The sequence below is a fragment of the Betta splendens genome, chromosome 5 (genome assembly GCF_900634795.4).
Source record: "Betta splendens chromosome 5, fBetSpl5.4, whole genome shotgun sequence".
NCBI classification, from domain to species: domain Eukaryota; kingdom Metazoa; phylum Chordata; class Actinopteri; order Anabantiformes; family Osphronemidae; genus Betta; species Betta splendens.
Genome location: NC_040885.2, coordinates 10,443,182 through 10,459,054, shown reverse-complemented (window position 1 = coordinate 10,459,054; position 15,873 = coordinate 10,443,182). Strand labels below are relative to the sequence as shown.

At 46.0% G+C, this 15,873-nt stretch overlaps 2 protein-coding genes across 2 annotated transcripts in view; both read left to right on the top strand.

The window, feature by feature from the left end:
- LOC114855473 (guanine nucleotide-binding protein G(i) subunit alpha-2-like) overlaps nucleotides 1–3,629 on the top strand; it is a 37,021-nt gene extending 33,392 nt beyond the window's left edge. The window contains exons 5-9 of the mRNA XM_029150641.3: nucleotides 225–353; nucleotides 1,817–1,946; nucleotides 2,107–2,260; nucleotides 2,419–2,646; nucleotides 2,742–3,629. Of these exons, the coding sequence (XP_029006474.1) occupies nucleotides 225–353; nucleotides 1,817–1,946; nucleotides 2,107–2,260; nucleotides 2,419–2,609 (604 nt within the window). The 3' untranslated portion in view covers nucleotides 2,610–2,646; nucleotides 2,742–3,629. The remainder of the gene's footprint in view (nucleotides 1–224; nucleotides 354–1,816; nucleotides 1,947–2,106; nucleotides 2,261–2,418; nucleotides 2,647–2,741) is intronic.
- A 2,831-nt stretch (nucleotides 3,630–6,460) lies between these two features.
- LOC114855474 (PAK4-inhibitor inka2-like) lies at nucleotides 6,461–9,086 on the top strand. Its single transcript, XM_029150642.3, has 3 exons — nucleotides 6,461–6,612; nucleotides 6,708–6,741; nucleotides 7,682–9,086. The coding sequence occupies exons 2-3, from the start codon at nucleotides 6,724–6,726 to the stop codon at nucleotides 8,663–8,665; spliced, it is 1,002 nt and encodes a 333-aa protein (XP_029006475.1). The 5' UTR covers nucleotides 6,461–6,612; nucleotides 6,708–6,723; the 3' UTR covers nucleotides 8,666–9,086.
- The last annotated feature ends 6,787 nt before the right edge of the window (nucleotides 9,087–15,873 follow it).

Genomic DNA, 15,873 nt, shown 5'->3' with positions numbered 1-15,873 from the left:
ATAGAAAGAAAAAATGTGAAGACTCTGGCTTTAGCAAAGGTAAAGATGTTTTTTGAGGGGTTTATTTTGCAGGAGCAGTCCCCATCATCGCACTGCTGTTAGGTCATCATGTGATATTTGTGTTTTCCACACACAGGATGTGTGTCCAGTCTTACCTCACACGTCCACGCACAATGACTGCAACAAGGTGGCAGCCATATTAATTTTGCTATGCTTCCCATCAGCTATCTAAATGATCTGGAGAGGATAGCCAAATCGGATTACATCCCCACACAGCAAGATGTACTCCGGACCAGAGTCAAGACCACTGGCATTGTGGAAACACATTTCACCTTCAAGGATCTGCACTTCAAGTATGTTGTTTCCTCTTCTTTATGGTCATTTTGGTGCTGTCAGATCAGTGATGGTGCAGTCACTCCTTACCATCTTTAAAAAAGAAAAGCGGTGGTGCTATTTTACATCTTTTAATGAGTGATATATAGAATAATATGACTATAATTGTTAGACCGAATTTTACACGTACATTTAAAATCATATATTGTGAGCTGGTAATGTGACCTACTGTACTGACTCACCTAATTTGCCAGCAAATATTTTCCCAATTCCCCTTCTCTCTTTTGTGTTTTTACTTGTTCTTGTTTTACTTGTTCTTGTCACGTGTTGTTTTTTCAGCACACTGCAGGCAAAAGGACCAAAGATCACGGAAAGGGAAAATATTTGCTTACCAGTTTGTGGCGTTGTGAAATCGCTATCTCATTTTATCTGCTGAGATTAAGCTGTTTTTATCTCAAACAGCTCATCCTATGTATTAGTTACCATTGAGACTCCATATTAATTGGTCTCTCTCTGAGACACAAACAAGAAGGGGAGGAGAACCTTGTGTGTTAGGACTTTATAAGCACATGCAAACATGTGTTCTCTGTATTACCAAGAGTTGTCTAGTAATGTTTTTTGTCACAGTGACACACACATACTTGAGATGGAGACATTAGTCAACACTGGGTGACAAAGGAAACTGCAAAATCCGTTCATTCAGACTCTGTGTTATCAAGGCACTTTAAATGAGTAGGTACAAGTTGTTCTATCTCTGCTTTGTGTAATGTTTTCATCTGGTAGTTTAGTCGTGATCTAGTTCATTCTGTTTGTAGAAGACTAAAACTAAATCCAGCCAGCTCGTGTTTACCTCCAGCAGTCTCTTCAGCTATGATATATTTAGCTTATGTAAGCTGGGTTGGAGATGAGCGCACACTTGAGGTAAACAGTCTAAAGTGTGTCAGTGTTTTTTTGCGTTTTGCTTATTCAGCCTGAAGCTGATTGTCTGTCTGTCGGAGGCAGCGTTCTGCTCTAATGGGCCAAGCTCTGAAAAGTAAAAACTGTTTAGCAGGAAAAATGACATGTCAAAAAGAAGCGTGTGACTGTGTGATTCCACAGACGGTTACACTGCACTTTCAGCTGCCAGCTCACCCTGTCCACTGAGTTGTGAAAGGTTCAGCACAGAGCAGAAGAGCATCTACTCTCATCCGCCTAGGTTCCTTCAATTTTCATGAATAAGTCAAAGATCTGAGAACCTGCTGCTGTCGTGGCTTAACTGTCGTAAGGCTGCTCGTTACCACAGCAACTGCACTGTACTAAAATGCCATCAAATGCCAGTAAAATGACAAGCCCTGCACGGTGAGCGCCCCACTCTGAAGACAGGACGCCAGAGTTTTTTTTACAGTAAAGAGTAAATATGCTTTCCAAAGGGAGACCAGCTTTTCTGCTCAGTTTGAGAAAGTGTTCCATCTGCTCTGTGTTTACACTGTGTGTGTCTGGGCAGGATGTTTGATGTTGGAGGCCAGCGGTCAGAAAGGAAGAAGTGGATCCACTGCTTTGAGGGAGTCACAGCCATTATCTTCTGTGTAGCCATGAGCGCGTATGACCTGGTCCTGGCTGAGGATGAGGAGATGGTGAGTTAAGCTCCTACTGCTTCATATTCATTTCACAGTGGACTCCTTTTTCACCATCATTGTGAATGTGGAGGGATTGCTGTGAGCTCATTTCCTTTATGTGCCCTAGTTGCACTGCCTAATAATCTGTTTATCTCACATTGGTGCCCATCCCACCCAGAACCGGATGCACGAGAGCATGAAACTGTTTGACTCAATCTGCAACAACAAGTGGTTCACAGAGACGTCCATCATCCTGTTCCTCAACAAGAAGGATCTGTTCGAGGAAAAGATTGCCCAGAGCCCTCTGACCATCTGCTTCCCTGAGTACACTGGTACTGTACAAAGCTGCATTTGCAGCCTGGTTAAATGTTATTTTCTATTCAGACAAATGAACAAACAACAAATATTAGAGGTAGTTAAATGTGAACATGTTCATGCAATGAATTTGTCTAGTTTTTCACAATAATCACATTGAGATTTCCTAACTCAGGCTCTAACAAGCATGAGGAGGCCCAGGCTTACATCCAGACCAAATTCGAGGACCTGAACAAGAAGAAGGACACCAAGGAAATCTACACCCACTTCACCTGTGCCACAGACACCAAGAACGTGCAGTTTGTGTTCGATGCTGTGACCGACGTCATCATTAAGAACAACCTGAAGGACTGTGGCCTCTTTTAAAAACACACACACACACACACATTGAGAGCGAGTCAAGGTGAGTTTGGAGAAGTCCCTCCATGATGCAGCTTCTTAACAAGTCACAACAACATAAGAGTTTGAAATGACTGACTCTGACTTCTGCTCCTTTAGATTACTTGAACAGTTCTGATGACAATATCGATGGGGAATATACACACATCATGAATGACTGCACTGGCAAACTACAATTTCTGCTTTGATCTGCTTTTTATAAAGACACCTAAAAGACTGAAAACCTGACGAGCCTTGCAGAATTCTGATCCAGTTGCTCGTATTGCTAACTCCTTGGGCAATGACCACAAAAAATAGCATTTATTATTATATTTTTTGTTCTTTTTTTCCATTCTTTTAATTACTAGAGGAAGCAAAGGAAAACATTTTTATATAAATGCATTCATTTTACCTGTAGAGATTCTGATGTGCAAATTATTAAACTCTTAATCAAATGAAGCTGATATTTTAAGAGATGAAGCACAAGCATGGACATAAAACACGATTGACGAAAGAAAAGTGCTTTTTTATGTTTACATAAGTTTATCATACGTAGCCAAACTTGCATTTTCATTTTAATTTCAAATATCTGCTCTGTAATCTGCACAAATTATCTAACATTACTATAAAATATATAAAAAAAAAGTTAAAAGTTAAAAAAGGAAAAAAAAGGCTTCACATGCAGAAAATTAAATTTTAACTGATATTTAAAGTCTGTGTGTACCTAACATCTGTCTCTTTTTATAGTACCTTTTCCATGTCTGTTGCAGTATGTTTGTGCCTTGACTTCTGTTTACAGCCAATTTCCAGATGCTTTCAGTACTGTTTGACCTACTGTGCGCCTGTATTCTCCTTCCATTTTCCTGCCTAGCACCTATGAATATTTAGTGAATATTAATGAGAGACAAAAATCTAATTCAGACAAAGTTAGTGTTTTTGGTAAATAATAAAATGCTTTAAAAGTCCTATATGATATGATTTAATTTAAATAAAGTAGAGATCCTCTGACTCTCGTGTTTATCTGTAGTTTTGTGTAAAACCTCACGCTCTTGTCTGCACTGTTCTAATAGAGGATCAAATTGCACACAGGGCTTTAGAATCGTTAGTCTGTAACAACATAGGGAGGAGCAGATGTATAAATTCTCTAGTGTGGCTGCAAAAAAAAATACAGTTGGATATCAGTTGCACACAGTCAAGTCAATATAGCAGAATATAATCCAGGGCTCGTAAAGCCTGGGCCTCTGGGGACACCGCCCTGCTTGTTCCCAGCCTTGTCTGATCGTACAGCTTCTGACTGGCTGAACACACCTGCTCAGCCTGGTCGAACAACCAGGTCGGACCCTGTCAAACTGCACAGATGGAGTTTTCTACTGTACATCTCTAGTGTATCTGCGCGCTCTCTGCTTTTGGTGCTGTGGAGGTCATAGCCTGCATCTATGTCATCTGGAGGAGTTTTCCTAGTTTAAAGCAAAGGTCCTTCTGAAGGCACGTCTTTAGTCAGAACGACGTCGCCATCTAGTGGTCACTCCAATATTTTAAGATTTCACCTATGTATCTGTAAAGAACGACTTACTGACAGTAGCTTCATTTACTGTGTATCTTAGATGTACTCTGTTGAATGTACACTGCTGAAGTGCATTTGTGGTACCTGGAGTATTTGGTAAAGTGGAGGTTGCTCATTTCTAGACTGCCTCTAAGTCTAAGGATTAAATTGTAGTCACTGGTTTTATCTAGTAAATGTAATTAATGTGGCCTGATACCAAGAAACAATATGAACTAATGAATAAAAATAAAATCTCATGTTTATCCCACCTTTGGGACTTGTCCACACATGTCTAGGACTAGATGCCCTACAAAACTCTGCACCACCATCCATCCTTTATCCTAACTGTGCTGGAGCCAGTCCCTTTGTTTGTGAATGACAGCTTTCCATTTTACCCACTATGACTTGTGCTCGGCTGAACTAAAGACAACATAGCTTCATAGCAACGGTGCATTTAAGTGAAACTGGCAATTGACCATCGTTTACAGATAAAATATGAAGGACTAGGGACATGGTCTCCTTGAAAAAACAGGTTTACTGGGATGATTGGTTTGCCACTCTAACAAAGACTCAAACAGGTCCAACAAGAAACTGCTGCAGCCACGTTTACCTGTGCACTGCCTAGTCTAGGTTCCTATTCACAGTCATGGGCTGACGTTGTTACCATTCCCATGCGTATGCTAAATATTCTAATCTCTTGTCTAAACAAGTCCTTTCTCTCAAAAAGTGGCTCATCTCTGACACTGATGCCAAAATAAGGGATTAGAACACTTCACCCCAACGACTGTTAAAGTCATGAATAGTGGTGCCGGCCTTCATACAGTCTGCGCCACAGACTGGATTAACTATAATGATTCAAGTTTAAACGAAGTATGGGATACTTCAGATCCAGAGTTCTTTCATTCAGCAGGGTCACTGTAGGGGGCAGTGCAACACTTCAAGAAAACACCTCAACCTTTTAAGGTTTTTACATAGTGATTGAAGATTTTCTCCTACACTTTGTCTTGTACTTGCTGCACATTTTAATTCTGTGTGTATGTTAATGCAGTGAAGCGTTTTGTTGCCTGCTAAGTTGAGTGCTCAGGCTTCACCACATCACCCATATGCTGGTGTGTCTCATTGCAAACATCACCATGAACTGTGTGCATGGACCCGCTCATAGAATAATTAAACCCATTAGACATGGGGAAGCAGAGATGCTCATAACAAGTCAGTCTGTGTAGGTGTGATGAGTCTATTTACACACTATGTGCTCCGTGGCCTTCACTGAGTATTGTTACATACAAAAGCCCTTAAGAAAGAAAACAACATCTTTATGACTGCAGTAAATGCAGTAAACAGTCAAACCAAGCCTCTCCAGCTGTAGCACTGTCAGAGTTTATAATTCACTGGTTACTGGGTCATGCAGGTTAGTACTTGCCGCATGCGCTTATTTTAATGTGGCTCCGCATTGCTCGTGAACTCCTGCAGGCCCATCAGATTAGCATAAACATCCTGTCCCTGAATAGGTTGAATGGAAGGTGTTGGACCAACGACTGTCAGCGCTGCACACTCACTGCCCAGTTACAGCAGATCATCACATTTACATCAGAGTGGGCTGTTTGTGACTCCAAACGGTGCCACAGGCAGACACACGCCACTAAAGTTACATGGTTGGAAGGAACCAAAATAAAACACGTCTATGAGGAAATATTAAATTCAATTTGCAATTCGTTAATTTTAAGTATCTTTAAAAAAGTAATTAATCTCATATCGGCTTGCTCATCCCAGTAATTAATGGAACTTTATAAGACTTGATCCAATAAAAGAAAAGGTGACTTTTCTATATGTGCTGTATTTCCCGTTTTTGAGTGATGCTTACTGTTATACCAGAAGCGTTTTTTTCCAGTCTTAGCCCAGAACTCAGTGAAGTTGTATCTAATTGTGGTTCTAATAGTTAGATGGACACACATACTGTTGGTGCAGATTTAAAATGTAGTGTCTCACAAAGCTCTTTGAATAATTTTCAAATGTGATGTTGCATCGAAGTTCAATCAATTAGGTCACATAAATATATAAAAAAAAAAGAAGATAAACGTCTTCATAGTGTTCCTATTATTTTTGTATGAAATTTTTTTAATGTCACACGCTGAACAACTGAATAAATAAATGGCGTTATTGGTCGTTGGTGTAACGTGGATCCTCGCTTCTCTTCGCTGCACTGCGGGGCGGGACTAAAGAGCCTACTGCCTCCTGATTGGCTCATTCAGACACAGGTCGCTGTGAGTGGTCGGCCGCCGAGCTCCGCGCTGTAAAAGGAGTCGAACCAGGCTGGAAGTTTCATTCAGCACATCTGCTCCTGGTGTGGAGGCTGCAGCGGCACCGGAGCCCAAACACGTCCTCAAGAACCCGGGCTTTTTCCTCCTCACCCTCAGTTATGTCCTCTGGACGGAAGCTTCCACGTTAAAGGTGAGTGCTCCCTTTCACTGTGGGATGCCTTGTTGATGGAGTTTGCTTGTGTGAAAAATCCCGTTTCCTAAAAAAACAAAATTATGTCTTTGCAGACTTTGCAGTTCGCAGATGAAAGACAAGAATATGGTGAGTTTGTAAATAAACTTATTAGCAAAACATGCACATTGAAGCTAAACGTTGGTTGAGCCCTTAGGTTCATGTGTAGGAGATGCAGATGTAGGAGTGGAGCTGTGGTAGATTATGGAGAGATCACTGATTTTGAGAAAGTCTCAGGCTGTTGCAACATGTAGCGGAGTTATGATGGAAACAGAGCAGGGTCACGGGGTCTGGGAGCAGATTCAGATGCTCTAATGGACAGTACCAGGTCAGAGGAGGGAGGTCACACGGGTTCAGAGGTCAGCATGGCGGCCGGAGGAACGGACAGCGCTGATGCATTGTGTCACTGCCACTAACCTGCATCATGTGCCTGGATATTTCTTTACAATTAAATCAGTCAGATCAGATCTCTTCTTCCCCGTTTGCTCGATCACTATACTGTAGCTGATCCCAACCAATCAGCGTTGGATGGAACAGGAGTATTATATTCCTTAATGTGTTGCTGGAGAATATCACAGGAGAGTGAGTTGGAGCCAGAACCCTGTAGTTAAAGATCCAGAGTTTCTCCCTGATGCACTGCAGATGTTTTGACTTTGGCCCCGGATTGCCTCACTGTGTGGATTAATAGTGGAGCTTAGCCATCGGCGTAGATCTCTGTGTGTAAACATCTGTCCGGGGTTTTGGTTGAATCACTTCTGAGTCAATGAAAATAGGGCGTTGTTGGTGCGGCGAGCAAATTAACGGACATTTGCTTTGTGCGCTGAGGAACATTTGAACAGCAGTTGGACTGGCCTGTAAGATCACAATAGGAGGAGAGGTGTTTCCTCATTGGTTAACCCAACAAGCCCGAGCCTGTTCACCAAAGCGTCCCCGTGATCCTTGTGTTGCCATTAGTCAGAAGGCTGATTTCTTATGCGCTGTGCATTTACTGCCACCCTTTGTCTCACTCTCTGCTTCTCCGTCTGCGCAGCTCTGCCTGCGAGACTCGAGCGACTGCCTGCGGGAGCACGTGCAGTACATGATGAGGTCCCTGCAGGACCTCAAACACCTGCGGCGGTCCTGCCCCGCGGCCCGGCGCCCCCTGGCCCAGCTGCCGGCGCTGGCCCGCCACTCGGCGGTGGCGCAGGCGTGTCAGCAGCGGGCGCTGCAGCGGGAGCAGCGCGGGCGGCTGCGCATGTCCGACGCCAGCACCGCCAGCACCTACGACTCCGCCTGCTGCCTGGCGAGTCCTCTGGAGGAGGAGGGGGAGGAGGACGACTCCAGCAGCGGCCTGGGCCTGGACCTCAGGCTGGGCCTGGGCTCCCCCAGCAGCCACAAGAGCCTGGAGTTCGACTCGGGCTACTCGGAGGCGTCGTGGCAGGACGAGTCGGTCGTCCTGAGGAGGACGAGGAACGTGCGCGTGTCCTCGTCGGCGTGTCTGCGCACGAACCGGGCCCCGAGCGGACGCGTCCGGCCCAAGTCCACGTCCGACGCCTGTCTGGAGCGCTGGACCTCATTTGAGGTCAGCGACCCCGAGGACTGGACGAACTCTTTGCTGACGAGGGGACGCAACCGCCAGCCTCTGGTCCTGGGGGACAACAGCTTTGCGGACCTCATACAGAACTGGATGGACCTGCCCGACTGCCCCGAGCCCGGTGAGCGCAAGCCGGCGCCGAGGCAGAGACTGGGGGGCGGCTTCTTGGTCAACGTGAGGCGGAAGCTTGCTGGGATTTCTAGGAGCGTGGAGGACAGAGTGAGGCTGCGGGCGGCCGACGCCGCTCACGCCGGCCGCACGGCGAGCGCGGCCAAACGCCTGTCCTGTCCAGCTGTGGCGTCTCAGCCCAAGGTCCCGTTCTTTCACCAGTCCCACTCCGGCATCCACCAGCTGGACTCAGACTTCTACCACTTTGCAGCCCTCATGAAATCGGGCAGCCGGCAGCCCATAATCTGCAAGGATATCATTGGGTACATCTGAGCCCTCCAGATGTGTCCACGCACGGGCAGAGACGGACCGGCTCGTCTTCTGAGTCACTTTATTTTCATACAGCTGTTTTTATATGACTGAGATCTTGGAAAAAAAATGATGTTCTCATAATTTATACTCTATGCATTTAATGTGTATTATTTGAACGACTGCAATAGGTCTCATCAATGCATTTTTGAGTTCTCAGGCGACATAATGTGCACATCAGTGTGATCACAGCTCATTACAGACAGCTGCTCTCCGCTGCTGGATTAGTTCAAGGAGGCTTCGACTGTTGCTGCAGTGAAATAAATGAATGTGAGCTCATTTATTTTCATTACAAGCGTAAGATGATACACATGCGCTGAGACAGATGAGTTTGTGCATCCACGGTTGTCGTAATTGTTGTTTAATAAAAACTAAATGAACTGATCATCTTTCACATGAGTGTATAGTCATTCCAACACTGACTTGACCTCAGAATGTGTTTGTTAGTAACCAAACAACTGGGTAAAAGCCTGTTGAGGCTTTAAATGGGGACAGCAGGGCGACTGGAAGGTCAGAACCCCTGGTTCTGCCAGATGAGGTAATTCCCCTGTGTCCAGACAGGAAGAGGTGAAGCCGGAGCTGAGCTCCCTCTTTCTGCTTTACGGAGCAGAGCATCTCACCCACCTCTCCTCCTGCTGCTTCATGCTCTTCTCACGCTCCCTGTCTGAGCCGCTGCCACCAATCATTTCTGATATCAAAGACACGGGAGGCTAGAGATGAGAAACACGTCCTATCGGGAGCCGTTCGTCTTCGCTTGTTTATTCAGGTCTGCTGGTAAAATGATCTCTCACAGCACTAATGACTAGAAAATACTGGAGTTAAATATGTGGAAGCATCTTAGACATGATGGCAGATAATTCATTTTTCAATAAAGATTGCATCGATGCGTAATATAATGACGTTAACAGACGTATCACATAGCACTTAAACGGCTTTGAGCACCAGCTAGTAATGATGTGGTTAATACTGTTCACTGAGCGCTGGCTCACCAGCACAGGACTCACTTTAGAGAATGAACTGAACCATGGGTGTCCACCACCCACAGTCTGCTTATAACGAGGTGGGCTCTAATAGGACCTGTTGGCGTAAACAGGAACCATGACTTTGGCTGCTGAAGCAGATCGATGCGGCATCACACGCACGCACGCACACACACACACACGCACACCCACACCCACACACACACACACATGAACGCACACACACACACACACTCATGCACGCACACACACACACGGTAGCCCATCCAACACAGTACACACGTTCTGTTAATTCAGAAACACAGGGGGTTCTTGAGTTTTGCTCCAAGGAACTACTGTGAGCATGAAAACAATAATCTCTCAACTAATTCATCCATCAAGTCGTTATGTGTTCACTACACACCTCAATCACTGTCCTGTTTGTTTAAATGGGGCTAGTTTTGAAATCAAATTATCTTCCCCAGCTAATTTTTTATTCTAGTCAGTGTCCTCCTTCGTCTGTCACCACCGGCTGAAGGTAAACACACATGGACAGATGTTTTAGGCATTTAGGTCCACTTTTTGAACGATAAAGCAACAGCTGTCGTCCTAATAAGAATAAAGGCCAGACGTGACTTCCAGAGAACCAGCGTCTTATCAGGCAGCTGCTGACTCTGATTACACAGATCTGTGATTGATTCCACACACGAGCTAGAAACTCTATAACCGGGACATTTCAGATAAACGACTTCATTTTGCTGGGAGCAACTTGGCATCATGAGGTTCTTCCCATTGATGCAGATTCCAGGCGGGTGAAGGTGAAGGCCGGAGAGGGCTATGATGTGCATTTCTTCAGGTCAGTCGCGGCAGCTGTGCGTTCGAATAAGATGCTATGATGTTTTAGCGCAGACGTGACCTAAACAAAGCGTCTATTACGGCGTGTTGATTTTCAACCAGCTCGGCTGGACGAGAGCCAAGCAGCATTTGGCTTTCATATCTGTCACAGAAGCAGACGGTGATTACAAACCCGTCTGCTGCACAGACAGGGAGAATCGACTTATCGCCGTGTGTTGTCTTTAGTGATGAGGGGACGTGTGACACGGGCTCAGGCACTCAGACACATGCACGCAGGCTATTCTCATTAAGCTATTAGCCGTAGAGAGCGAGGCAGGAAGCTGAGAGCGTGGGGGAGTGGAGCCTGCAGCCAGAACAAAAATGAATGGGATTCAGGGTTTTTTTTAACGGTGAAACTCACTCATCAGCTCACATGTACTATCAGCTTCCTAAATCAAAGTAACTAATACTAAAATAATCAAGAATAATAAAAATGGCCGATTCAGCCCCTCATGATGTAAATATAAGTTTACAGTGAGTCATGGAACATCAGAATGTACTGATTTGCTTGGACTTGGACTTAGGGAATTACAACGAGCCTTATTTAGAACCCACACAGCTTCGTTCCTGCTCTGTTTACCATGACTATATATACTATGACTAGGAGGTTCATGGGAATCAAAACAGATGAGTGACACTGGTGAAATATCCCAGAGGGCTTTGCTTTGGTTCTCATGGAGCAACAGAACCTCTTAGGTCAGACCCTATTTCCTCTGTTCGCTGCGAGCGGCTCGTCACCAGCCGTCGCAGTGAAAATAAATAGAAGCGCCCTGTTGTAGGTTTAGATCAGGGCCATCGTTCCTGACTGCCTCGTGCTTGTGTTGTCAATTAGCAGCCCAATAAAACCCTGAGTGGTGGATCTGTTTTTAAACCGAGCCGGAGCTCCGTACATTTGACATCAGCCTTTGCTTTTAAAGCATTTGCTTTCTGGCTCCACTGTGCTGCAGCCTCGCAGGCTTCGATAAACAACCACCACCTGTGGAATGCAGCTCTATTCTTTGCCGTCGATCCTCTCCGTGAGTCCTGCCTGAGCCTGCGTGGCCCCGTGGAGCGGGACCCGCAGCCAGCTGCGAACGTGACTTCCGCAGAGTCTCGGCTGGAAAAAACGGAGCGAACGGAGAGAAGCCATTAGCTCCTCTGGAGACAATTAATGGTCGCTCTATGCCACAGGGCGGCCACTTCCCTCTCTTTGTCTGGAAAAAGATGGAGCCCACACTCGTATGTGTGTCTATTTATAACGACTCTGCTTTATTGTTATAGTTCCCTATCAATTTGCAGACCTACGAGGAGAACAGCTCCAGCCAATAAATACCACAACCAAGACTCTGAAAACAAAGCTCGAGCAACAAGTCGGAGCCACATATGGTGATAAAGTCCGCATTCCTTCATGTGTGAGACGGCGTTGGGCCTTCGGAGGCCCAGTGTGTGTTCATAGCCACACTCCGCTCACCCAGCGCAGCCAAACGCTGTCTCATATTTAACCTCCACACAGCAAATGCAGGGGAAGCAAGTCAATGAGGTGCAAAGTCCTCGAAGAACGGGAGAAGTTGTTGTGTTTTTAGTGGAATGTAGTTTTTCAATCAGTGCTTCCAGAACTGCTCTCAGTCTATTTTGAATGGATCCAACCCAGACTCTTTGGCAAAAGGTCAGCATTCAAAGGCATGTCTGCACATCTCTGTCCTGATTTGGGGCATAATGGGGCCTTTTCATTCTGCATAATGCCTCCAATGACTGATAACGCCTCGTCCATTTTCTCCCCTCCTCACATGCGCGGTCGGTCCTGACTGATAGCAGCTCATGTGACCGTGCAGACGAGAGCACGCGCCTCCGCCGACACAGGAAGCGCCGCAGACGGGAGCTGTGTGGGAGCGCGGGCTCGGCTCAAGGTGCGCGCAGATAAGAAGGCGAGCGTAAATCCACCGAGGAGGAGAGGACGGAGGGATGAAAAGCCCGCAGCGGCGAGTGGGAACGCGGCAGCGAAGCCCAGTCCCACTGGTGAGAAGGAAGCTGGGGTCAGAGGAGAGGCCGCGGCAGGCCGGCCCCCTGCGGAGCCTCCCAGCATGCTCCTGCACAGACTGTCCCTCGGCTGCTTCAGAAAGCAGCGCCTCGCTGGACGTCCACACAATGAAGGCCTAGTCCGGACGCGCACAGAAAGCAGACATTGTGCGGTCTCAAAGGTCCCAGTGTCCCGCGTCCTCCAACGTCTCTTTCTTCTCTCTGACATTCTCACTTCCCGTTGACAACAAACTCTCCATCTCATCTTCTCTGCTGCGCGAGGAACCACTTGCGTGTTCATAATAGACCCCTGCAGGTGTTCGCGGCTGCATGCGTGCGACTTGGCTCCGCCGCGCTGCAGAACCAGTTGATCGTGGCCGACCCGCTCTCCCACTGCGTCTGGCTGGGGATAATTTGTACTGATGGCTGAACTTGTTTAGTGACCTCTTGTCCTGATATATACCAGAGCAGGCTGAGCGTAAATAGAAACGTTGGGAAAAATGAGAGGACACGTCAGCGGAGGCCGTGCAGCCGCGCACAAATGATATTCATGAAGATACCTGGCAGCCTGCTTGTTTATGTTGTGAGATTTATTTCTAATAAGCTGGTGTCGGGAGAACATTAGGCCGACTGTTAAGCTCATTTTCACAAAGAGATATATTGGATTAGTTAAACCTGCACAACGTTCATGAAGTGAAGCTGTGCTGAAGTTCCCATGCAGCAAAGAAAAGGTCAAACGTGATGTCGTGCGATCACTTCGACAGATAATAAAGTTTTTTTAGGATGTGGGAAAAAAGGAAGACTGCAGGAAATAGAGAAGATGAAGGAATCATTCAACTAGTCATCAACCATTCATTAACCAGGCAACGCTTCATATTTATGGTAGAAAACTAGGAGCGTTCGAGCGTGATTTATAATTTTAAAAGGAATCCTGTGGTCGTATCTCTGTATTATTACAAACAGCCGCTCAGCAGATGCTCCGGTGAATGCACGGCTGCTCGCGGCCCCCGTGTCAACACGCGGCCCGGTGGAAGTGGGCTGCCGCCGGCACCAGATGGCCGCGTGCCGCACCTGGACCCCTGTTGACTCAGAACCAGGCTGTCGGACCTAATGCGGGACGCGTGACTGAGTGGAGTCAAACATTAAACCGGAGCGTCTCGGACCCAAACCCCCCCCCGACCTTTCACCTCCGCTCAGCTCAGCTGACGCACACTGCAGATATTGTCCTGCTGAAAAGTGCTTTCAAACGGATCCAGCGCTGATTTCTGCCAAGACAGTGACTTGACTTGTAGTATTATCACTCTTAAGAGCCATTATTAATGTCTGGACACATTGTATGTTGTTGTAGACAGGATACCTGTCAACAAGCAGCATCATAACCTGAAACGCCACCTTCCACAGCGCTGGTGATCAGTTAGCTGAGTCAGCGGCGCGCAGACTGGTTGGACGACTTGCTGCAAAAACAGTTTGAATAGCTCCGGTTTCTCGTTGGGCGCCTTAACGGTTGCTGGACCTGCACTATTACTTTCATTTCCCACAAAGTGGACTCTTCCTGGCGGAGGCCACTCACACGAGACTAACTGCTTAATGAGAGTCACGGTCAGACAGATGTTGGTCATCTTGATGGGCCTCACCTGACAGAATTTGAGATCACATGAAAATATTTAACCTATAGAAAATGTTTAGGAAAGACAGGAAATGGAGACATCAGCTGGAATAATTTCTTTTCGATCTCAGTTGGCAAATTTCCTAGAAGCTGCTTTCACAGTAGACAGTTACTGGTTTGTCAGTAGTTGGAATAAAACTTCCTGCTTGTGTCGGTTGAGAATTCCAGCATTCTTCTCTTTGGCCTCTGGGCTTTTGTGGGTCGCTCCGAAAACCAGCGACCGTCACCTCCCGCACCCGCGGCCACGCCCTCTGTCCCTTAACGAGGATGAGAAGGCTTCAATTGGACGGTGAGTCAGGAAAACGAGATGGATCACTATTTCACCCAAGGCGCATGCGAGGACTCCAATCAGACTTTGGACCGGCTCGACCAGCTCAGTAACGAAGGGAAAACGGCGAGCAGGATGAGACGTGGGAAAACTCGCTGGTATCACTGTTACATCACATCATTCCAACGTTCGCCTCGTGTCACAGGCTGTGAAAGCTCGGCGCTGATTTGGTGATGCTCTGACTGTTGTTAGCTACTTAACAGATTTGCGTTCACTTCAGGATAAATTTAAAAATGACAGTGACACATTTAAATCTATTTCCACAACGAACAGTGGAACCATTATTCAGTTCTTCATTTGGAGAATGTTGCAGATGTTAGACCCAAATCAATCCACAGTCTCCAGAAATGTTGATCCACTGGAGCCAGAAGAGCTAACAGAATATTCCATTATTATTATTTCAAAGATTCAAAAAAACTTTATTAATCCCAGATTAAGATTATTTTGCACACTTTGATCGCTGTCACAGATGGAGGTACACACAAGAAGAATGGGAGATTAAAAATAGAATGCTAACAGATCTACACACACTCACATCAAGTCTAATTGCTGTTGTCTAATTACGTCTAATTACTAGCTAAAGTTTTTATTATACATGTTATTGCATGAATGAAGATCAAGCCTTACAGAGAGAGGAAGAGTTGTACAGGCTGATGGCACCGGTAGGAAGGATCTCCGGTGGCGTTTATTTATTATTTTACCTAATATAAAACTCATAACATAACTGGATTAATCAAACAATTCCTTTTGACATTTGACATTTGTTTCGGCAAAATGAATTATTTTATCTTTGTTGTTTGAATTGGCTGCTTTAATTTGAACACGTTACTAATTTTACACAATTTCTTGCATTGAATAAACACAAGACACTGAACCAGTCACTGACAGATCATGTGCAAAGATAAACAATATTAGTGTTTTGTTTTCTGCTAAACACACAATGCTCAACATACAACTAATGAAGAAACCTGTACTATGAACCCGTCAGATAAGATTAAAAATGTTAACAAAGATGTCAATAGAGCGGATGGACGTACTGTAAGACTGATTGAGACTCGCTGAGCGTGTGGTCTGAGGCGCAGACACACTCCTGCTCGCTGTGATGTCACCCTTTATGACCCGTGGCACCTCCGGTCTGTGGAGCAGGACAGCAGCGCTCACATCTGACTGCACAGACCGACCACTGTGCTGCTAATGACTCTGTCGCTGAGCTCTGTCACCTCTGGGACCCTGGTGACCTGTCACCTCGACCCACCATGCAGCCCCCCCCCACACACACACACACAAACAGTGACCAGGCCGTGAAACAAGGGGAGAGCTGTTTGCTTGA